Source organism: Mycteria americana, chromosome 24 (assembly GCF_035582795.1).
Source record: "Mycteria americana isolate JAX WOST 10 ecotype Jacksonville Zoo and Gardens chromosome 24, USCA_MyAme_1.0, whole genome shotgun sequence".
NCBI lineage: Eukaryota > Metazoa > Chordata > Aves > Ciconiiformes > Ciconiidae > Mycteria > Mycteria americana.
The window spans coordinates 1,630,019-1,652,420 of record NC_134388.1 but is presented as its reverse complement, the minus strand read 5'-3'; the positions used below and the strand labels follow the sequence as shown (position 1 = coordinate 1,652,420).

At 60.9% G+C, this 22,402-nt stretch overlaps 2 protein-coding genes across 6 annotated transcripts; both read left to right on the top strand.

Moving 5' to 3' along the window:
- The first annotated feature begins 51 nt into the window (after positions 1-51).
- On the top strand, positions 52-11,067 carry LOC142420245 (AN1-type zinc finger protein 5-like). Of its 5 annotated transcripts, none has more exons than XM_075523934.1 (7): positions 52-211; positions 702-1,021; positions 2,174-2,347; positions 3,819-3,912; positions 4,645-4,763; positions 6,435-6,545; positions 8,366-11,067. In XM_075523934.1, exons 3-7 carry the CDS (start codon positions 2,197-2,199, stop codon positions 8,512-8,514), a joined length of 624 nt encoding a protein of 207 aa, XP_075380049.1. In that variant the 5' UTR covers positions 52-211; positions 702-1,021; positions 2,174-2,196; the 3' UTR covers positions 8,515-11,067. The 5 variants fall into 5 exon arrangements, with proteins under 5 accessions (XP_075380049.1, XP_075380053.1, XP_075380051.1 ...); XM_075523938.1 differs by lacking the exons at positions 52-211; positions 702-1,021 and adding exons at positions 2,826-2,958; positions 3,139-3,203 and having other exon boundaries at positions 2,207-2,347; XM_075523936.1 differs by lacking the exons at positions 52-211; positions 702-1,021 and adding exons at positions 2,826-2,958; positions 3,135-3,203 and having other exon boundaries at positions 2,207-2,347.
- Positions 11,068-11,662: 595 nt separating this feature from the next.
- Positions 11,663-19,534, top strand: ABHD17A (abhydrolase domain containing 17A, depalmitoylase). The gene is made up of 5 exons (XM_075524049.1): positions 11,663-11,807; positions 14,128-14,643; positions 16,559-16,753; positions 17,441-17,620; positions 18,560-19,534. The coding sequence occupies exons 2-5, from the start codon at positions 14,330-14,332 to the stop codon at positions 18,783-18,785; spliced, it is 915 nt and encodes a 304-aa protein (XP_075380164.1). The 5' UTR covers positions 11,663-11,807; positions 14,128-14,329; the 3' UTR covers positions 18,786-19,534.
- The last annotated feature ends 2,868 nt before the right edge of the window (positions 19,535-22,402 follow it).

Sequence of the window (22,402 nt, the reverse complement as noted above, 5' to 3'; positions counted from 1 at the left end):
AGGCCTCTCCGGTCCCGGCTGCAGGCGGCGGCCCCGTCCCGTCCCCCCCGTCCCGCCCGGGCCGGGCCCTCCCCGGGGGAGGGCGCTCGGGGGCCGCGGTCCCGCCGGCAGCGCCCGCCATGTTTCCCGGCAGCCCGCCCTGCCCGCCGCCCGCCTGAGCCTCCCGGCGGCCGGCCCGGCCCGGCCCGGCGGCCGCCCGCCTCCGCCGCCGGTGAGTGAGGCCCGGCGCGGCCCAGGGGCCCGGCCCGGCTCGGGCCTGCCCGCCGCCGCGCAGGCCGCGAAGCCTCGGCCTCGATTTCCACTGCGGGCGGGGAGCGGGGCACGGGGCCCGGCCGCGGTGGGGGGCGGGGGGGGGGAGGCACGGGGAGACATCCCCCCGGGGCAACGCCGGCCTTCGACCGGGCAGCGGCTGGGGCAGCTCGGCCGGAGGGCGATGGGGTGGGCGGGTGGCCTGCGGCTTTCCCCGGCCCGGTGGTGGGTTGCCCGGCTCGCCCCGGCCTGCCCGGGCCCGGGGTGCAGGGGCAGAGCAGCGGGAGAGGGAGCGGTTCGGTTTCCCCCGCGGTTCTTCATTTCGGCTGGCTTTGCTGTAAAGCCACCCTCGGCCCCGCTGCAGGTCGCCCCTGGGCTGCTGGCTAAGGCTGCTTCCTGAGGGGGAGCTGAACTCGTCCAAAGTCTGAGCAGTCGTTGCCTTCTCTCTCCAGGGACGCTCAAAATCAGAAGCAACTCCTGAAAATTTGTCCGTGCGTGGCAGTGGTTACCATCCGGTTACCTCCGCGAGGATTCAGCCTGCCAGGTCCGCTCCGAGAGGGTGCGGTGCGGAGGAGGCTCCCTTGGCTGCTGGTGCCGAAGGAGAGGTCGGTTTGGGCTGGGAAGGGCTCCTGGTCTGGTAGTAGGAACGCTGGTCTGAGCTCTGCGAGAGGAGCCCTGAGTGCAGAGCGGAGCTTGGTATCACCCAGCTGAGGATAAGGAGGAATAAACCAGAACTGATCCACTGCCATCCCACGGGAGCGCTCCTGGGAGGGTAATTATTTCATGTTCCTGTTGTGTTATTCCCTCGGTGGAGCAAGTTTTGTGGGAGCGTGAAAGAAAGCGGCAGAGCGAGCGGTAAAGTGGTGGATACTTTGTGCAACTGCCGGGCTAGGAGAAGGGGATCGCTGCTGGGGACTCCCGGTAGCAACGCCGTGTCTTTGTGCCCGAGCTGGAGCCACCTGTGCTGCCGCGGTCCCGCAAACGTCCTTTCCCCTTGTCCTCCGCCAAAGCTGGACCGGCCGCGGCCACGTTGTTCACACCCATCTGAATTGGTGTTTGTTGTTGCTGGGAGTTACTGCTTACGGTTCTGGTTTAAAGGGGTGCAGTGCAGTTTGGCCGTGTAAATGCTATACCACGTGGGGCTGGAAGGGGCCAGTTCCCGGGTCTAGAGGCAACTGCCTGTGTTCCAGAGAGAAATTACTAAGATTCATTTTAAAAGTAGGTTTCACCGTGTCTGCTGTTTCCCCCGGGAAGGTGTTCCAGAATTGCATCTTCCTGCTGGAAGGAAACCTTATTCTTATTTCCAGCCTAACCATGCTAACATTCCCCTTATCCGCCAGCATGTGTCAGGAAACACATGAGTGTGTCCAAACTGAGAGTCAGTGGGTTATTTTTGCATCACTTGCATCATCTTCCTGAGAACTAAAGAAGTAAAACAGTCTTGAAATTAAAACAAACGCCACTAAGCGCAAAATGTAACTAATTAGGCTGGACGCTGGCTGTTTGAGTGGCGTTCTTTGTTTTGGTGTTTGCAGGAGTCATCGGTTGCGCTGCGATGGCACTTCTTGTTACCGTTGGAGAGCGGATCGTTCAGGTTTTAGTGCGTGTCTTTCACTGGGAGTTCAGGGAGCCTGGTGGTGTGAGGAGGGAGTACCGGGAGCCGGTTCCTGTCGGCTTTTCAGCCTGGCTCTGGGCAGCCTCCCGGCAGCTGAGCTCTGGATGGCTCGAGGCCCCAGGACCCGGATCCGGTGGCTGCTTACGAACCCTGGGTATCCCGTGCTTAAGGGACTCGGATCGCGTTGTTGTGCGTGTGCAGGAACCGGACTCTCTCGGGATCCTTTGTGCTCCTTCCTGATCAGCTGCAGCGTACAATGAACAAGCGCTCCGGCCCTAACAGCTGTCTCGTTTTTATTCCTGTCTGTAGCTTGGTGCCTCGGAGGAGAGAGGATGGCTCAGGAGACAAACCAAACCCAGGTGCCTCTCTTGTGTACCACAGGCTGTGGATTTTATGGCAGCCCCCGGACTAACGGGATGTGCTCCGTTTGCTACAAGGAGTTTCTACAGAGACAGCAGAGCAGTGACCGGATAAGCCCCCCAGGTAGACGATTTTTGTCTGAGAAATCTGTCTTAAATGGGTGCCTGTATGCAAACTGTTAAGCAACTGGGATAGAGCATGGTGCTGGTACTGGCCACCAGCAGATTTCTTCCTTCCTGGAAAACTCGTGTCTTCCCTTTTCGTATAGACCCAAGCCTCTAAATCAAAGACCTGAGCCTTTGAGCACTTCTGTTCCCCATAAGGGCATCAGTGTTTTTTCTTCCCAGTCCCAGCTATTTGTGAAGCCCCGTCCCAGTCAGCACCTTCCAGTAAACTGTAAAAGTTCACTTGCACTACCAGTGGCCCAGATTTTTAGCCATTACCCGCTCCCTGAGTTACGTGCTGACTGCTGGGAATCATGACAGATCCCTGAAATGACTTTTTATTTGGGAAGAATTTGGCCTTTTGGGTTTGCATAATTTTCTTATCTTAACAGGGTTGACAATCAAAAGCAACGAAATAAAAGGTTTGTTTCTTGCAGCTAAACAGAGCTGACATATCACCGAGCTGGGAGGCAGCTAGGTGCACAGAAAGGATGCTCTTGCCATCATTAGCAGGATTTTCTTTTGCTGAGAGTTTGTGCAGATGCCCCGTGTACAGGCTTTGCAATACCGGTGAGAAACGCCTTTTAGAGATCTTTCGCAGTTTTGTTCCTGAGTGTAATAATGGCTTTCCTTGAATTACCCACCCAAAATATATATTGGGAACACAGCTCTTCCTGACAAAGGGTTTTTCTAACGACCCTGACTTAGATCCTCGGCTGACATAAACCAACATGTTTCTATCGAAGCCAGTTCCTTTCAGCAGATGAGGATCTGGTTCTTATATCTCGGAGAAGTTGCAAAGTTACGGGTTCAAGGTATGTTGGTAACTGCAGCACTTTCTTTTATGCTGATAGGAGAGTATTTATGCTGATGCGGAGTTTGCTTTGCAATGTCGAGGAAAAGAAGGGGTATCAAAGAATGACGGAGGTGTCATGGGTGACTGAAGTCAGATTTTACCAGATGTTAAAAAATGCACAGTAATGGAAGGCATTCAGCACATAACTCCTGCGAATAAACTGTCGTCCCTCAAAAGGGAGTTCGCAGATCCTGAGGAGCTGAACAGATCTCCATAAACGAGGCCTGCAGTCCTCCAGAAGATGAGCAGCTAATTTCAGAAGGATGTTGTTATCCTGATACAAGGAGTCATTCCCGATCTAATGTAAGAATATCTGCACTGGGTCACAGTGAGGTCTGTCCAGCACTGATGTGTTGTCCCCACAGAGACTTATGCACAAATTTGGAGGGGAGAGTCAAAGAACAGGGGATCTGGGAGTGATCCCAACCGGGGTGTGCGCTCCCAGCTCCTGGGAGGGAGCAGGAGGTTCAAGCCTGCTGAAAGTGCTCAGCCTGCTTTCTCCTTGGCTGGCAAGCACCCGAGGAACTGGCTGACATTTTTAAGAGCTTACCAAGACTCTGATCTTGTCTCGTAGCACCGAGTGGTCCCAACAGCAGCCCCATGGCTTCAGATTCAATTGCAGGGCAGCGTGCAGAGGGAGACTCCACGCCTGAGGATGTGAAAGCCAGGTAGGGTCATAGTCTACAGGGTGGGAGGATCTACAGCTGTGCTAAAAACCAGCCCTGGGACACAAGGGGTGGGCTCTCATCCTTCATATGGCCAAGGGGATCTGTAAAGCGGATCACTGTCCATTGTGACCCTGGTTTATCTGGTAGATTGAGATGTCCCTGATGATGATGACTGATGCGTAGAGTCAGGTACCAGAGGGTCGGTAGTAAATGAAGACCTGTAGTAAACTGAACGGCATCCTGGTTCTCTAAGAGCCAGTGCACCTTGTCTGTTAGAAGCTGTGTTAAGCTGTTCGGTTTCAGCTCAGTCCTAAGTGAAAGCACCTGGTGATGATCCAGTCTGGAAGCTGCGACAGCAGGATTAGGGACCTCAGTCACGTTTGACAGGAAGGAAGATAGTACTGCATTGAGCTCTACCATTGCGTTACAGTCCCGACTCATAACTCTATTTCCCTGTCCCTGGACTTGTTTGGATGGGCTGTCGCCTTGGCTTTGAGATATAATTGGGTGGAAAAGGAAACTGAGGTCATCACAGATTCATTCCATTTGTGTCTATGAAGAACTTTGATCCCAAATCTCAAGGGGAGTTGGCCTGCTGTACTCCTGAGCTACCTTTGAGTATAATGAAATACCTCTATGGGCTGAAGATCTCTCCCACATAACTGTTCATCAAAAGAAAATACTTATGTTTGCTCTATGGTTGGTTTGTTTGTTTGTTGCAAATGCTCCCAGTGCTCAGACTCCTGTGACCCATCAGATGACGGCCATGAGCATATCCAGAGAAGAAAACAGCAGTGAGACAGAAGAATTTGTCAAGACAGAAGAAGCCTCATCAGCATCTTCCTCATCAGGTAGATGGTTTGGCCTTTGCACGAGTCTGAATGACACTGATCTCGCAAGTCGGTTTGAGCAGCAAGTACAGTACTGGCCACTAACTCCAGGGGACGGTTGTTACCTCCCGGCAGGAAAGGTACACCTAGCAAGAGAGCTAAGGAGAAAACAGTTTGTTTCTGAAACAGGGAGGAGAGAAAATGCTGTGCCTGAGGGCAGGCCGATAGAGATTGCTTTGTGGGCTGAGGGCTGAGTAGCTGCCAGCCCTCGACTCGCTGGCAGGAGGATAATCTTCCATGACGCCTATCCTAGTGAATGGCAGAAAGCCCGGAGCGTCCCACAGCCTGCTGCACGGCTGTTGTTGGCTGCAGTTCCCTGCCATCTCTTGAGGGAGGAAAGGAGACGGATCCAGTGTAGTCTTGGGAGAGAGGATACGTGTTTGTGGTGGTGCCCAGGGGCAGCTGCTGGCTTGGTTGTTGTCATCCTGTGTGACGGGAGGCATACCTGCCCCTCAGAGGGGCGTGTTAACGCTGTCGCTTTGTTTGCCAAGTGGGTACCTTGAAGTGATAGAGGAGCACGGGTTTTGTTGCCCAGCGGGGTATGTCCTCCAGTTGATGAGTAACAGGGTGAGCCATGGTGTTGCAGCCGAGCCGTAACCAAGTGACGCTGCATTGGAGACACCCTCCTTTAGTACAGCTGACAATTTGCTTGTATTCAAAGCTAAAAAACCCCCCAAGAGTTGTTTGTTGCTAAAAAAACAGGCTCTAGTCACCGCACATGAGTGTGCATTTTGGATTTGGTAATCCCTGGCCTGCAAGCCCAGGAGACAATTTACAACAGGCAGGTGAGAGACTATTTGATGAAAGAGAGGCTTGGGAGAGCCTGCCCCTTTCTTCTGATTGTGGGATTTTTAGAAAGTTGTTTAGGGTCAGATCCGCAAAGCTATCTCTGACTGTTTGTCTCCTTAGCCTGATTTTCAGAGCGGCGTGCGCTGCAGGTGTGTATCTGCTAGCAGTTGGAGCTCCTCCCTCCTGTTGACTTCTCTAACCTGCTTAGGTACTGTAGGAAATCCTGCTAAGCATCAGTGACCTTTAACAATCTGGCTTTCAGAGCTCAGTTTTCCTTTTGGTAGATTAGAGACAGTGATGAGTATCTGTGTAAAGCATTCTGAGACCTACATATGAGGAACACTTACATAAGAGTCAGCAAAAATAATTAGTAGTACTTACAAGGGGTTAACTTTTTTTTTTCCTGCAAAGATTAACTCTAGGCTCAGCTGTGCAGTTGAGTTACTGTACATCAGCTAAGCTGTAGTGACTGTCCAGATGCATGCTTAACCTATGGCAAGCACCAGGTAATTCTACTTAGTATTACCTCTTCTCGGCAGAAACTAAAGGGCATCGCGTTACCTTACGTACGTACGCACGCCTTAGCTAAACCGTAATATCTCCTTGGTGTTTCTGAGCCTGGAACTTAAGGAATTTGAAACAGAGAGAAAACGTGAGGCCGTGTGAGGTGTAGATCTCTGTGCAACAAGGCAAATCTCACAGTTTGGGGTCTGTCGGCCAGGGCAACGTGCACACAGAGGTGTCTGGCACAGACCCAGCATCGGGAGGGCCTCAAGCAGCTCCTGTACGAATGTGTCGCTTGGTTTATCAGGAAGGGTAGCAAAACTCTTGCCTCTGTTTCAGGTACCCTGCTTGAAATATCCCAGAACACAGCTGAGGGCAAGACAGCTTCAGAAAAACCGAAACAGAAGAAGAATCGCTGCTTCACTTGCCGGAAGAAGATAGGGCTAACTGGTAAGACCCTGGCTGTGGGGAAAACGTGCCTGTGGCCTAACTAGTCTGGTTTCATAGCCCTGTGAACAGATCTCCTTGTGCTGTGATACTGCCTGGGTTCAGAGGGTCGGCGTGGGTCAGTGGTTGGAGGTAGCCCTCCAAAAAGTACTTTACATCGTCAGACGTGGCGCTGCAGGGGAGGTGGGAGGGGAGCTCCAACCTGCGAACAGCGCTGTCCGAGGCAGTAGCCTGGGGAGTCTGCCTCTCACTGTCAGGGTCCCTGCCGGCCCTTGGATGCAGGATTGCAGAACTGGATGGAGCTGTGCCTCTTGGGTTATTTCTGCTGCTTGGCGAAAGCTGCTTGTAGAAGCAAAGGCAGTGCTCGCTGTGGATCTAATTCTGCTCCTATTCAAGTCAGCGGTAAAGCTTTCATAGTAGTGACATGAACTGAGTTAGATCCAAACTGAAAATCGCGCTCCAAGACTCATCCCATTAGTTAATGTTGCTTGACTTCTGCTGTTAGGTTCCTGAGAGCAGGATGGCTCTCAGCGTTCAGCCTGTAAAGCTGAAGAGGGAGAAGTGCTGAGATGGTGTCAGGTGACCGGTATCAATGGGAAAACTGCCCCTGGAAAGGCAATTCATGAAGCAATTAACTTGGTTGTGCTTTGTTAATAAAAACATCAATCCCCTAAATTGACTCTGACATTTAGTGTTTCCCTGGAAAAAGTTAACTCTAGAGCCGTGCAGGTCAAGCTGTTCTAGCGGAGCGCTCGCCTCTTTAGCCTCCTCGGTGCGTTCAGCAGCCAGGGACTGCACACACACTTCTGCTTTCGTCGAGGTAAGCTGCTTTGGCATGGGCTGGCCTGGGAGGTTTGCCCAGCGCCTGACACTGGAACCCGAGCTTGCCTGGATATTTGAGGGTGCTGTCATAGAATAAAGGTGGATTTTTAAGCCTAGGACTGGGCAGGGTACTCTGTGCCCAGCCTTCAGATCTGCAGGGAGGATTGTTTTCCTGGATGAGCGTTTCCTTAAGAGCTTCAGACTGTGAGAAGTTTCCTCTCCTTTAGGAATCAACTTGCAGAGAGCTCCTGTGAATTCAGGGCGTTTAGGATAAAATGAGTTTTCTCAAGTAGGCACCTTGTAGCAAGGTGTTTGTGGTCTTTACAGCCTGTAGTTGGAAAGATGTGACAGGAAAGAGCGTGCGTCACTGCCAGCACAGCAGGGAACCCCCTTCCTGCTCCGTGCCTCAGTTTCCCGGTGTGCTGTGATAATGGTAGCACTTCAGAACAGCACTATCTCCAAATGAAGTGACTAAATTATGAATTTTGAAACCTAAATAGCTCGAAAGTGATCCTAACGAGGTGAAGGTTTTGCTGCTTGCTGGCTTACTGCTGGTCAGGCCAGATGCTGTTGCATGACTGATGCCTGGGGAGCCAAGCTGGCTCGGAGGGCTCGGCTCCAGCTCAGGCTGCCTCCCTGCAGCCTGGATTAGCAATCTGGCACTCTGCAGTCCCCGGCATGTCCCTCGTCCCCCAGGGAACGTGGAGAGCAGCTGCTCTGGGAGCATTTCCCACTGCTGTGACAGCTGGGGCTGCCCAGAGCGCGCCTGCGCTCACGGGAGCGGCTAAGCCAGAGGAAATCGAAGAGCAACCCGTGGTCTTCCCCCACACTGAGATTCCCTTCCGCCTGTCAGGGACAGTGGCCCCCCTCCCTCATCTGACCCTCTTTCTGCATTAGTGGAGCTTCCTGGCCTGGCAGGAAAGAGCGGGGGCCCTGCCGCCTTCCTGTCCAGCTGGACGGGGACTAATGCGGCTTTGTCTCTCTGTTCTTCCTCCCTTCAGGCTTTGACTGCCGCTGCGGGAACCTGTTCTGTGCCATTCACCGGTACTCCGACATGCACGCCTGCCCCTACAACTACAAGGCAGAAGCAGCCGAGAAGATCCGTAAGGAGAACCCCATCGTTATTGCTGAGAAAATCCAGAAGTTGTGAAGGGGGCTGAGCAGCTCCAACTGTAGCCAGGTGGCCTGGTGCTCCTCCCCTTCCTCCCAGCCTTCCTCTTCCTCCCAGCCCCATCGGTGGTGCGATGGGGACTCCAGCAGCACACACGAACCAGCGCCCAGACATGGAGACTCCTCGCACCTCTGTGGCAGAAAGTTGGCGTTCCTTGTCTCCCTTCCTGCCCGTGCAACAGCCACAGCTCAGCTGATCTTGACCAGCTTCCCAAGGGAAAAGGGACCGTCCTGCCCCACCGCTCCAGTGCTGAGGCCTTTGGACTTGTCTTCCGCTGGGGCTGTTTGCGTGGCGCGGGCAGCAGGGCTCTGCCGGGCAGCCTTTCCCTTCAGCCGGCAGCTCCAAGTCCTGCGAACCACCTGGGACTCACGGCTGGAGCCTGTGAGCTGCCGTTGGACTTCATTCCCTCTGTCCCACCGTCTCTTTGTGGCAGATGTAAAACCAGGAGCTGGGGAATCCGGGCAGCAAGGCTGCCTTCTGCTCCCCGAGAGGTGTTCGGTCTCAGATGCAGAAAAGAGGATTCTGTAGTTTTAATGCCCCAAATACCCCTCCCCTCCCTTTGAGACGCTGTTGTTGAAGCACCAGCATGGTTAAGCAGCAGAGTACCGGCACAGTAAAGTTATTTTGTGGCTTGAAGCGATGTAGACACGCTCCAGCCGCAGGTCAGGACCTTTAGGAAAGTACCACTCGCTGCCTCATGCCTCTCGCCACGGGGAGGGAGCTGGCCTGCCAGGCTCGCTGCATCCAGGGCCGTGGCTGGGCTGCGGGACACCCTTGCACCGGCCTCCCATGCTTCAACACCCCCTCAATAACCGCTGGCCGCTTCCCAAGCGAGGTTTGTTGTCGCACAGCGGCGCCTGCGCCTCTCCTCTCCCCTCCGCTCCCTGCCTTCTGCCTTACGTGATTCTTTCTCATCAGGGTTGTGCACAAAGCTCAGATCACCAAACCTCCACTTCCTTTCCTGTCCCTGCATGCAGGTGGACGGTGAGGACCCTTCCTCCCCTGTGGGCCTCGCTGATGCTCGGAGAGCGCTTTCCTCCCCTGTGAGCACGTTGGTTCGGGAAGCCCACCCAACCCTCCGTGCTCTCCCGCCTTGCTGCTTGTCCCCATGGGACGAGAGGCAGGGCTAGATCCCCAGGAGACACTCCGAAAGCCAGACAGAGGGATCTGGGGCACAGGGAAAGGCATGTGAAGGGCTGCAGGGCCTGTGAAAAGTCACGAGGAGGGTCCTGGGGTGCCTGCAACTGCGGGCAGGGGCTTCCAGAAAAGCCCATGGAGAGCCCTGGGGAGCAGCGAGAGGCACTTGGAGGGCTCTGGGCCCACTGAAAGACTCGTAGAGTTCTCGGGGGTGCTGGAAGACTCGAGGAGGGCTCTGGGGTGCAAGGGAAGGCAAAAGGAGAGCTTTGGGGTACACTGAACATGCTCAGAAGACTCAAGCACCTCAAAAGGCACCTGGAAGGCTCTGGGGCACACGCACACATGCACACACATGCATGTGGAGGGCTCTGGGGCGCAGGGAAAGCCAAATACCGGGCTCGGAAGCACTCCAGAAAAAACACATCGAGTGCTCTGGGGCTGTTAGAAAAGAAAACACGGGGCTCGGGTATGCAGGGCAGGCGGAGGCTCCTGGGACGTGCTGAAAGCCACCTCCGCACCACGCAGGGTCTGCGCCTGCCCTGGAGCACCCCGGGGGCCTCTCCTCCCTGGGAATGCCAGGAGCGGGGCTGCAGCCACAGGGCTCCCAGCGGTCCCTCAAGTAGAGAAACCCAGATGACTCCCAGGGGAAAAGCAGCAGCCTCTGCCCCACTTCTGGCCGTCCCACGCTTTGGAAGCGTTTCCCTCAACATCGGCTCGTACAAGAGTGTCGGAGAGCAGAGCTGCAGGGGCCGAACCAGCAGCCAGGGGAAATCATGGCAGCTCCTACCAAGTGTCGGTTTCCTCCCCCGTTTATATGGCAATTCTGCCCCGGTGATTGCGGGGGGATGGTTCCAAAGTTTCATTTTTCCTCTCTGATTTCAGCCAAAGCGGTGTGCGCCCTGCGGCAGCTACTGTCATTCGGCGTTGCCAGGAGGATTCGAACTTCCAAAAATGATGCAAATCCCCCGCCAGCGCAGAGCGGAGGCGAGGCTGGCTCTTGCCAGCCTTTCCCTCTGGTTTTTGCTTCTGGGCAATATCGGCGTCACGTCTGGAGCATGCGAGTGGTGGCACGTTTTAGTGCCGGGACGCACCCGGGCCGTAAGCACGGTGCTGGCGGTGCGTGGCGAGGCCGGGTTTCACCGTTGAGGTTTTGGCTGAGAATGAGCCGTCGCTCTCGGGGCGGGGGGGGAAGCCATGAGAAATTGCAACCACCCCTCGCCTTGCATTCGCACGAGGGTCACGAGCCCCTGGGGAGGGGACGCAGCTCCTATGGATCCAACGGGAAAGCCCACACGGCAGAAGGGGCAGCCGCCTGCTTCTCCACCACCTACCTTTTCCCTTTTATTTCCTTCCTCTTCATAAGTGTAAATATTAATACAGTCTAGTTTGCTTGGATGCTGTGGATGGTTTGTGATGGGCACGGATGTGTCGCACGCCGGCGCCGGCTCAGCTCCGAGCTCTTCTGGGGCGGCTGTGGGGCTCCGTGCCTCAGTTTCCCTATGGATAATAACTAACTGTGCCCGGTGCTGGCGGGGGTTAGAAGCGCCCCGCTCCTGGCACCCGGGCTCCCCCTTTCTCTTCCCACCACCCCGGTACTTAGGCTGTGTCCTGGGGCTGTATCCAGCACCCCTAGGCCCTGGGGGACCAGATTCCCCCTTGGTGGGGGAGCTGATTTCTCCACTCGCGTTTGCAGAGCTGGAGCGGGACCCCTCGGTGCTCGTGACCCGGGGCGGGGGGGGGGTGGGACCAGGCCTAGGACCCGGGTGGGACCGTAGGTCCCACCCGGGTCCTAGGCCTGGTCCCACCCCCCCCCAGGCTGGGTTTGGCATCTGGATTTGAGGGGGGAGGGAATATCCTGGCCACGCGTGGCCTCCCTGCGTGGGCTCGTCCCCCGCGTCCCTCAGCAGCCCTGAAGAGAGGAACGACCCCCAGAGAAGGCCGCGCCGTTCCCCCGGCAACGATAGGCGGGCTGATGGCGTCACTTCCGGGAGCGGAGAGGGCGGGGCCAGGCGGGCCGCTGGGCAGCGCCGCCCCCGCCCCGGAGGCCCGCACCGGCCGCCCGTCCCTTGGCAGCCCCGAGCGCGGGGGGGGGGGGGGGGCCCGGGCCGGGCCGGGCCGCGGCGGAGCATGCCCAGGTACGGGGGGGACACGGGGCTGCCGCCGCCGGGGAGCGGGGAGGCACGAGTGGGTGCTGGGGGGCGCCTGCGGGGGCGGCGGGGGGACGGGTCCCGGGGGGGGGGGAGCGGGGGGAGGAGGGGAACCGGTCCGTGGATGTGTTTGGGGGGGGCCCACGCGGGTCAGTGTGCGGGGGGGGGGGGCCACAGCGGTCAGTGGGGAGGCCTGCAGTAGGCCGGGGGGTGGGCACGCAGGTCAGTGTGTGTGTGGGGCCCACAGCGGTCAGTGGGGGGGGCCCACAGTGATCGTGGGGGGGGGCCCCACCGGTCAGTGGGTGTTTGTGGGGGGTCCCGCAGTCCCACACCGGTCAGCGGGGGGGGAGTGAGGCCCACAGCAGTCAGTGGGGGAGCCCACGCTGGTCAGCGGGTGTGTGTGGGAGGCCTACTGCAATCGGGGGGGGGCCCACACCGGTGGGGTGGGGGGTCCACGCTGGTCAGCGGGGGTTGGGGGCACCCACAAGTCAGCGGGGGGGGCCCACGTGGGTCACTGTGTGTCTGGGGGGGGTCCCACACGGGTCAGTCTGTGTGTGGGGGGGTCCCACAGCAGTCAGTGGGGGGAGGGAGGCTCACGCTGGTCAACGGATGTGGGGCCACCCCACACTAGCCAGTGGGGGGGGACACGGGGACACCCACACCGATCAGTGTGTGTGGGGTGGGGGGTCCTATGCCTGTCGGGGGGGGGGCACCCACTGGTCAGTGGGGGGGGGGGGGGATGTCCCACAGCAGTCAGTGGGAGAAGGAGGCCCACAGCAGTCAGTGGAGGGGGCCCACGCAGGTCAGTGTGTCTGTGGGACCCCCCACACCAGCCAGTGGGGGGTGAGAGGCCCACACCAGTCAGTGTGAGGGGGGTTGGGGGGGGTCCCGTGCTGTCGGTGAAGGGAGGAGGCCCACTCAGGTCAGTGTGTGTGTGTGGGAGTCCCACTCGGGTCAGTGAGTGGGTGCAGTGTGGATCCCCCCGCTCTGGCAGTGGGGTGAGTGTTTGTGCGTCTTGGGGCTGGTCGGTGCATGTGCGTGGCGTGGATCCGGCCCCCACGCCAGGTGTGGGGTGGGTGTGGGGTCAGTGTGTGTGTGTAGTGTGGATCCGGCCCCCACACCAGGTGTGGGGTCAGTGCGTGTGTGTGGTGTGGATCCGGCCCCCGCGCTGGCTGTGGGGTGAGGGCGGCCGGGCAGGCAGGGCTGCCTGCCCACGGGGCTGCCTGCCCGCAGGGGCGCGTGTCCCCAGCCGGTGCCAGGGTTTGGCCCGGCGTGAGCGTGACACACGGCGTGAGCGTGACACACGGCACCTGCGCCGCCGGCAGCTGCCTGCCTCTGCCTGCGTGGACCCACGCCCTGACGTGCCCGTGCAGGTGTGCGGCCGCCGGACACCCTCATCTGCCGTGGGTGCGCGTGGTGCTGCCGGCACGCGGGGTGCCAAACCCGGGGAGGGCCAGGGCTGCCGTGTGCCGGGTGCGACGCCAGCCCTGGTGCCGCTGTGGATGGCCACCGGCCCGAGGGGGGACCCAAATTCAGCCCCGGCCCCCAAAGTGCAGGGCCTGCGGCGGGGCCGGGGCACGGGACATCCCTTCGCTCCGAACATTTCGGCATATTTCGGTGCCGTGTGCCTTCCCCTCCCGGCTGGGCAGCAGGCCTCCCCCCTCCACCCTTTCCTCCCCTTCCCCAGCCCTTCGAAAGCAGATGGAGCGAATTCCTTGGGGTGTGGGCTGGTTTGACATTCCTCAGCGCTAGCCTGTGCCCAAACTTGCAGAAAATAGTTGCCTTTTTTTTTTTTTTCCCCTTTCTTTCTGCCCCCCTCCCCTTTTTCCTCAGCAGCTCGGTGCTCCCGCCACACGCCCGTGCGGCCAGGCCCGTGCCAGCGTCCAGGGAGGGTCCTGGAGGGGCTGTGGTCTTTGTACCCCTGACCGTGCGGCTGTCGGGGAGCGTGTGTGTGTGCCTGTGCGATCCTGCACCCGCCGTCCTCGCCTCCCCAGCGTGGGCCTGTGCGCGGAGGCTGCGGCGCGTAGTGTGGGGGTGTGTGGGCTGGGAAGCGTTGAAGGAGGCTTGGTTTTGGGGGGGTGCGTGGGTTCAGCGCGAGCGTGGGGGCTGTGAGCGGTGGGTGTGCGCTGTCTGCGTGTGTTAGAGGGGAGGACGGCGTGCCGTGCCCCTCGGCTCGGGGGGGTGCGGTGCTTGTGTTCGCCGGCGCGTGCCTGTGCCGGGGAGGTGCGTGTTTGTCCCCGGCCGTGGGTCACGCGTGTCTGGGGAGTGCCCGTTGCAGAGCCCTCACTGCTGCCTGACCTGCCCGCAGGCCACCGCTGCTGCCCGAAGACGGACGGATGGCGGCCGCCCCAGCCCCGACCAGCGCCCCGGCCCACGGTGGGCTGCCGGCGGCAGCCGTGCCGAGGGCTGGCTGAGGACGGGGCCTCTCCGGGCCGTCATCGTTCCCGGCCTCTCTCCGATTTGGATCCTCCCTCGCTCTGGGCGCGGCTGCCTTTCGCCTCACCGCCGTCATGAATGGGCTGTCGATCAGCCAACTCTGCTGCCTCTTCTGCTGCCCTCCCTGCCCCAGCCGCATCGCTGCCAAACTGGCCTTCCTGCCCCCCGAGCCCACCTATGCCGTGGTCCCCGAGCCGGAGCCCGTGGGCAGCACCAGCACCGGCTCCCTCCGCGGCGGTGCTGCGGGGCGGTGGAAGCTGCACTTGAAGGACCGGGCGGATTTCCAGTACTCCCAGCGGGAGCTGGACAACATCGAGGTGTTCGTCACCAAAAGCAGCCGAGGGAACCGCGTCGGCTGCATGTACGTCCGCTGCGTGCCAGGCGCCAGGTGAGTCGCCCATGGATGTGCCGGCCCGGTGCCGCTGCTGGCGGTTTGACCCCAGCGGGCTCAACGTCGGGCTGGTGCGGTGCCGGTGGCACGGTGCCATCCTGCCCCTTCCTCTCCTGCAGCTGAGTGCCACCGCCTTGACCCAGCCTGACCCGGCGCCTTGCTGAGGGAGCCGGCCCCGCCACGGGGGTTTGGAGGGATCCTGTGGGGCGGGTGAGCTCGGCTCCCAGGACCGGTCTGGCTTGTGGCTGCAGCTGGGAATGAGGTTAAACATGGAGCGGAGGCAAAGCTGGAGGCTATAGGGATGTAGGGATTCCCTAGGCTGTCCCGCGGATCCCCCCTGATGTCACGCCAGTGACGTAACGCTCCCGTTGTGAACCAAGCGTCTGTGCGAGGCTCTCGGTGAGCGCTGTGGGGGTCTGCGCCGGCCGCTCGCCCTCCTTCCGCAGCCCCCGCGGATGGGTGAGAGCCTGTGCCGGCCAGGAGACGCCTGCGGCGAACTGGGTCTGCACGTTTGGTGTAATTCACTGGCGAATTTGAGTCCTCAAGAAGAGCGATAGGAGCGGAAGCCAGGAGGGGTTTAGGCACAACCTGCTACCGTCACACCCACCGGTCCACAAACTGGGAAGGTGGCGAGGGGCAGCCTGGGGTGTGGGACGGAGCCCCCCTCCCGGCTGCCGGTGGCTAGGCATGGGGGGATGGCACGGGGACAGGAGGGGACTCGGCAGCTGCTCCCTGAGCCGGTGGCACGGCGTCAGGTCCCAAAGCCTGCAGCGCCCCGGCTGACCCCACACACCGGTATCCTCCCGGGAGCAACGTGCCCGCCGAGGAACAGCGTCCGCAGAGGCCTCTGTGCGAGGGAACGCAGCCAGGATCTGCCCTCAGCTTGCCAAGGGCTTTGAACTCACCGGGTGGGCTTGGGGCAAGGGGGGATGGTTCTCGCGGGGGTTAGAAAGCTGCGTTACGGGAGGCCTCCGCAGGCTGCCCGGTGGGGATGTCTGCCCCGTCCTTGCATGCGTCGCAGGTCCCCAGAGAGAGGAAACCGTCGGCGGGATTGCTCTGCCTGCGCATCCGCCTGCCCGTGCCCTGCCGTGGCGAGGCTCGGCGCTGGCCCCGCTCCCAGCCAGCCTGCGGGAGTGACCGTTTAGCACGGGCTGCCGGGCTGGAGGGAAGGGCCTGGGCTGGGGGGGATCCGGCCCTCCCAAACCCCCCGGGGCATCAGGTCTGTCCTCCTCGCAGCTTGTCGTGCCATTGCCTTCCTGCTGGGGCATCCAGGCTGGGACACGGAGGCTCCACCTGGCCACAGACCTCTTGGACCAACTGTGGGGGCTCAGCAGGGAGCGGGTCCTGCTCCTTCCCTCTGGCAGAAGAGAGCCAAGCTTCCATCAATGCGCTATTAGTGTTAATTTTTATGATTAACATTGTTTTTCCCCTTATGGTGGAAATTTCTTGTGCCTTGTCACTCCCACAATTCACTTCTCTCCCAGCGTCTGGTGTCTTGCCAGACTCAGGGGAGAAAAAAATCTGCTGTCAGAATTCTTATTTGAAATCCCCATTGGGCAAACAGCCCCAAATCCTGAGCTTTTACCAAAAATAGACTCAAAAACTTGAACAGAATCGTCCTGCCTTCGGGCTGCCCATTTCTGCTGGAGTGAGCCCCTGGCCCCGGCGGTGAGGAGGGTCTGGGTATCCCTGGGGTTGGGCTGGGGGTGTCGTGAGGACCTTCCTTGGTGGCCAGAGGGGTGTCGGCCCTTCGCGTCTTGGGGTTTGGCTTTCAGCCTCCGGGAGTGGACATCCAGGCTGGAGCTGCCCAGACACATCCTTCCCCGAGCTGCCGGCGGGGCTGGGCAGCGCGGCGGCACTGCGGCAGAGTCCCCGGTTAACCCGCTGCGCCCGTCTCTCCCCGGCGCTGCAGGTACACGGTGCTCTTCTCGCATGGCAACGCCGTGGACCTGGGGCAGATGAGCAGCTTCTACATCGGTCTGGGCACCCGCATCAACTGCAACATCTTCTCCTACGACTACTCGGGCTACGGCGTGAGCACAGGCAAGCCCTCGGAGAGGAACCTCTACTCCGACATCGACGCCGCGTGGCAGGCGCTGCGGACGCGGTGAGCGGGGCGCCGGGCAGGGGGAAGGGAGGACGTCCAGGAAAACCCTGCAGGCCGGCAGTCTGGAAAACAGGAAACCTCCCAGAGAGGGAACCCGGGCTGCTCGCGATGGGAAGGGGTGGCCGGAAAGCAGCTGCAGGGGGAGCGGGCCAGGGGACCCAGAGGGGCAGGGATGCTTCGGGGTATGACCTTGCTTGGGGGTGCTGGCACAAGCTGTGCTCCCCGTCTTGCTGCTCCCCGGCTCTCCCCTGGCTGTGCTCAGCCCCAGTTCCCCAGCCGGGCTCGAGGTGCAGCCCCGTGATGGGCTCTGCCTCCTCTGCCCTGCCTCCAGCCAGCCCTGGCTCGCAGCGTGCCCCAGGAGCTGGGGGCTGCCCCATGCGGGGTCCGTGAACCCCCCTGTAACCCTGCTCCTGGCAAGGGTGAGCCTTGGCACCCCCCCACAGCTCCTCTGGCAGCTCAACCCTGGCTGCTCCCTGGTCCTGCCGGGGGTGCGGGGCAGCTGCTTTGGGCCCAGCCGTGAGGAGCTGGGGGAAGGTGGGGGGACAGAGCCCCGTTCCCCCCCACCCCACCCCAGGAAGCCTTGCAGGGTGCTGTGGCCAGAGCAGGGTGACCCCCTGAGCTGTATCTCCTGGCGACGTGACTCTGCTGCCTGGTGCTCGGGCGCTGACCTGCCCTCTCCTCTCCCAGGTATGGAATCAGCCCGGAGAACATTATTTTATATGGACAAAGCATTGGCACGGTGCCCACGGTTGACCTGGCCTCCCGCTATGAGTGCGCTGCCATTGTGCTCCACTCCCCGCTCACCTCCGGCATGAGAGTTGCCTTCCCCGAGACCAAGAAGACCTACTGGTTCGATGCCTTCCCCAAGTGAGTGGCCTGAGGAGAAGGGACAGGGGTCGGCTCTGGAGGGGCAGTGCCCAGACCAGCTCTGTCCTGGAGGCCAGCGCTGGCCACGAAGAGGGGTTATGGTGAAAACTGTGGACCTGTTTCCCACGATAGGCTGGGAATGCCCAGCGCGATCCTCCTGCCTTGCTTTCGGTCCCCTGCGGGGGATCGTAACCCTCCCTGGGGTCACCGTGCCCCCTCCTGAGGGCTATGCCATGTGTGCGCCCCACGTCCCCCGGCGGCATCGCCTCCTGGCCCTCCTGTCCCAGTGTCTCTGCCCATCAGCTTTGGGACTGTCCCACCAGCCCCTTGTCAGGTATCACAAGTCCCGGGGGTCTCTGGGACCCCTCTCTCCCCCAAGGGTAATTTCTTGGGCTTTTTTTCCCCCTCTGCAGAGAGCAGGGACAGCGGCATGGAAGGGCAGCGCTTTCCATGAGCTGGTACGAGCTCTTGCTTCCCTTCTCCCTTTCAGCCAGGCCAGTGGGGCCCAAGGGACGGTCCCCGAGCCGGAAGCTGTGGCTGGGAGCCACCAGCCCACGCTCTGCATCCCGATGGCCTCGTGCGGCCTTTGGGGCCAGGCTGAGAACAGCCGTGCTTCCACTCCTCAAAGCCTGGCACGGCTGATCCCGACGCGGGGAGGGCCTGCGCTCGCACTGTCCTGCAGCGGTTTCCGTCTGCCCTGCCTAGGTCCCAGGGGGCTGTTGTCACCGCTGCCTGGTCCTCGTCTCTCACGCCGGGGGAGGTCTTGTCCTGGAGCTCATCCTTGGCAGCAGCTCCATGTCCCCATGCTCTGCTGTGATCAAAGAGCATTTCCTGGTCCCTCTCCCCGAGGGGATGTGTTTTGGGGGGCAGGAGGAATGGTGCCTTGATCCCTGTACTTACCCCCTCTCTCATCTCTTCCCCCACCCACATTCTTGGCAGCATCGAGAAGATCTCCAAAATCACCTCTCCTGTCCTCATCATCCACGGCACGGAGGACGAAGTCATCGACTTCTCCCATGGCCTGGCGCTCTTTGAACGCTGCCCCAAAGCTGTGGAGCCGCTGTGGGTAGACGGGGCTGGGCACAATGACATTGAACTCTACAGCCAGTACCTCGAGCGCCTTCGGAAATTCATCTCCCAGGAGCTGGCCAGCCAACGCAACTAGCCGCGGGGCGGGGGGACGGGCAGGGGGTTTCTGCCTGTTTCTCCAGTTCTCCCAGTGTCCCTCCCCAGTGCCTGCTGCTGGAGGTGCAATGAGTTTGTACAGCCTCAGCTCCAGGCTTGGGAGAGGGCAGGAGGCCCTGGAGCAGACGGTGCGTTTCCTCTTGGACACGAGCACAACTCTCCTTCCTCCTGGTGTCAGCCCCGGCGCTGCTGGCACCACCGGCCGGGCTGGCAAGAGATGGCAGCTCCCTCCTTCCCCCTTCCCCAGAAAGATGAGAGCCCACCCTCTTGATGGCGTATCCTTGGCTTCGGACATGTCCTCGTCCCCTCTCCTAAAACAGCGAACTCCTGAATTCCTCCTGGCCGCTCTGCTGCTCTGACTATAGCAATAATGCGAGTTGGAGAGGGGCTGGGGGCCCGGCCCCCTCCCCGGCGTCCCTGCGGGGCGGGACGGAGGAGGTGGCAGTTCCTGCTCTTGACGGAGCTTTCCCAGGATCGGCGCCGGTGGGGTGCCTGGTGTTTGCCCCGCGACCGGGGCAGAGCCACGTCCCCAAGGGGAGTTTGGGGACGCAGGGAGGAGGTGCCCCCCTGCCCCACACCCCCTCCAGTCTGTTCCTGCTCTGCCTTCTCGGAGCACTCCCGGTGTTCAGGTCACCCCTGGAAAACCTCCTCCGTACCGCTCGCTCGTGGTGCTCTTGGGAACTGGGGCGAGGAAACCAGGCACTGAATAAAGAGCAGAGGTTTAACGTTTTACCTGTGTGTGCCCTTTTGCCGGGTGCGCCCGGGGCTGTCTCCCTGTGACCCAGCCGGGGGGACCAGCCCCCGCCCCTGTGGGGTCCGGCCCCTCGGCTTTCCCCGCTGGCTGATGCCTCTGCTGAATTGCCTTTGGCCGGATCCCCAACGTTTGTCACCCTCCTCTGGGGCCCGGGCAGCCCCAAGGTGCCAGCAGATGGGGAAGGAGCCGTTGGTCCCCCAGGACCAGGCTGCGAAGGTCTGTCTCTGTGAATCGGGCTGTGGGGACGACGGGGGCCCGTTCCCCCGGCCCCTGTCCCCTTTCATCAGGGGATCCCGTGGGATCGTGGGGGCAGAGGTGGCGGATGGCCTCAGCCTCCCGGGAGCTGTGCCGCGGGGGGCTCGGGTGCGCTGCGGGGGAAGGGGGACGTCCCCAGGGCCTGCCAGCGTACCAGGGCCGGCGTCGCGAGGGACGCAGCGTGGTCCTGAGCGGGCAGGGCGGCCCTGGGGGGAGCAGATCTTATTTTTGACCTGCTCTGTGCCCGGCTGTGCCCCTGGCTGCACGGGCACCTCTGCGATGCCTGGCGTGTGCTGGCCACGGAGGCGGGCGCGTGGGCCATCCCACCGTGCCCTCCTGCCAGCAGGCAGGGTGTTTTGCCCCACGGAAAGGCAGAGTGCTCGGGTCTGTGCTTTTTGGGTCAGCGCCTGCCCTGAAATCACCCTGGGAAGGGCTGTTCAAAGCGGCCGTGTGTTTTCCTGCCCCCGGGGAATCCCTCGCCCCAACCCCAAGAGCAGAGCAGCACTCTGCCCCTTCCCGTGCCCACGGGGACCCTCGCAGGGCTCCCAGGCACCGGTTCCCCCCTCCCTGCCCCTGTCACCCTCGTGTCCCCTCCTCCCCGGTGTGAGGCCGTGGGGCCCGGCGGGCTCATGTGAGGAGCGATAATCTCCTTAGGCGGCTCTCGGAGGGGCTCAGGGACCTTGTGGCGGGGCCTCGCCGCGGCCCCGCGCTCGGAGCGCTCAAATGCACCTATTGTTTGGGGCTGGGAGCTATGGGGGGGCTGAGTTGGGGGGGGCACGGGACCCCCTGCTCCCCACACATCCCTCACTTCTCCCCGGGACCAAGGCAGGGTGCTCCAGCGGAGGAGGGGGGACCCTTCCTTGGTGCCGGGGCTCCGCAGGAGCTAGAAGAGGATTTGGATGTTGGGGCTCTGGGTGGTCTCCCCCCTTTTCCAGGGCGGTCTGGGAGCTGGGACGTCTGGCTTCTCCCTTCTCCCCCCAGCCCTCCCCTCCCTTCCCCGCCTCGCCGCACGCAGCTGCTGGGTGCTTTTAGAGCCTTTGGCTCACACGTGTGCTGGAAGCCAAAGCCACCACGGTCGCCCAGCCCGGCTCACCTCCGGCCCCGGCCCCGATTAGCGGGGCTGGAGCAGCCCACGGCGCCCTAATCCTGACATAGAGACGTTTTGTTTGCACCGAGGGTATTTTTATCCTCTTACTGCTGCCTGTTTCCTGTTGAGCTGCGGATGCTTTAGAGCGGCTCTGCATCACCGGCAGGACGTCTCAGAGCCAGTGGTTGCGTTCGGGGGGATGTCGGGGTGGCTTGAGTTTGTATTTACTGTGCCTCATTTAAAAACAAAAAAAGGCAAAAGGACAGCAAAGTTCAGCCTGATCCCCAATATTTAGAGCCAGCTCTGGTATATGGGATCGCAGTGAGCCGGACATCGCTGGCTGCCGCCTCCATGACGGGGAGCCGTGGCTGTGATCCGTCGTTAGGGATCGGGGCTTTGTGGGTCTGGATCCTTCACTACTCCTGGCCTGGCAGGGCTCAGGCTCCGTCCTTACCTGGGCACGAGCAGCTGGAAATCCATACGTGAGCTGCAGGGTCCCCAAAAGGCATGAGCCAGACCTGCCCTGGGGGTCCTGGGCGCAGTGTCCTCCCCCAGCGGGGCCAAACTGGGCCATGAGCCACCGGGATGGCACTTCTGTCCCCACCGCTGGTGGCACGGTTTGGGAGCACCAGGAGGGGATGGGGAAGGAAAGGGGCTGGGCTGGGGCTGGACCTGGACAGGGTTTGGTGCCTGGAGGGGGACTCTGCGGTCTCAGCAGGGCGTGGAGGAGGGGAAAGGCAGAGCCAGGCCTCAGAGTGTCCCCAAAGTCCCTCCCGCAGCCACCGCAGAGAGGGGACAGGGCAGGCGTCCCCCTGGGTCGTTTCGAAGTCCCCAGCTGGAAGAGCCGGGGCGCAGGCGGCTCCTGCTCCCATCGCTGCAGAGTCGCAGGCACCCGGCTGGACTGGGGGGCACCTGCGTGTGCCTGCCTGTGATGGCTGTGAAAGGGGACGACATCCTGGACGTCTCGGGGATCCTGCGGGGGAAAGGACGGGATACCCGCTGCGATGAGCCCTCGGCAGAGGCGCGATGCCGGTGCGGACGGGGCTGTGGCCGAGGCCGGGCATGGGGGACATCAGGCTCACTGGGTGACCGGCCAAGAGGGGTTTAAGTCTCTTTTGGGGCATAAATGAGGCTTTTGATGGCCAGGGCCTGCGTGCCACAGTCATGAGACCCCGTTCACAGGCCGAGCTCAGTCATGGGATCCAGGAAACTGAATTAAAGCATCTTAAGGAGCTTTTTTCCGAGCTGTGCTCTGGTTTTTCACGTGCTTGTCATATGAACAAAGATGGTATAAAAGGGCAGAGGGGCAGGATCCCATCTGTGGTCGGGCTGGGGAGAGGGGAGGGTGCCGGAGGAGGAACGCCGGGGTGAGGGGCTCTGCACGGCTCTGGCTAAGATGGAGGGAAGGGGACAGGAAAGGACAAGGAGAGGAGAGGATGAGCTGGCAGCAGCCCCTGGCTCTGCCCTGCCAGGTGAGTGAGGCAGCGACCTGGGGCCGGCG

Excerpts from the sequence above, each read along its gene's own strand:
- LOC142420245 (XM_075523934.1), top strand. The coding sequence starts at position 2,197 with ATGGCTCAGGAGACAAACCAAACCCAGGTGCCTCTCTTGTGTACCACA. Across the intron at positions 2,348-3,818 it reads TGACCGGATAAGCCCCCCAG|CACCGAGTGGTCCCAACAGC; the intron begins GTAGACGATTTT and ends CTTGTCTCGTAG. Across the intron at positions 4,764-6,434 it reads ATCAGCATCTTCCTCATCAG|GTACCCTGCTTGAAATATCC; the intron begins GTAGATGGTTTG and ends CCTCTGTTTCAG.
- ABHD17A (XM_075524049.1), top strand. The coding sequence starts at position 14,330 with ATGAATGGGCTGTCGATCAGCCAACTCTGCTGCCTCTTCTGCTGCCCT. Across the intron at positions 14,644-16,558 it reads CGCTGCGTGCCAGGCGCCAG|GTACACGGTGCTCTTCTCGC; the intron begins GTGAGTCGCCCA and ends CCGGCGCTGCAG. Across the intron at positions 17,621-18,559 it reads TGGTTCGATGCCTTCCCCAA|CATCGAGAAGATCTCCAAAA; the intron begins GTGAGTGGCCTG and ends CATTCTTGGCAG.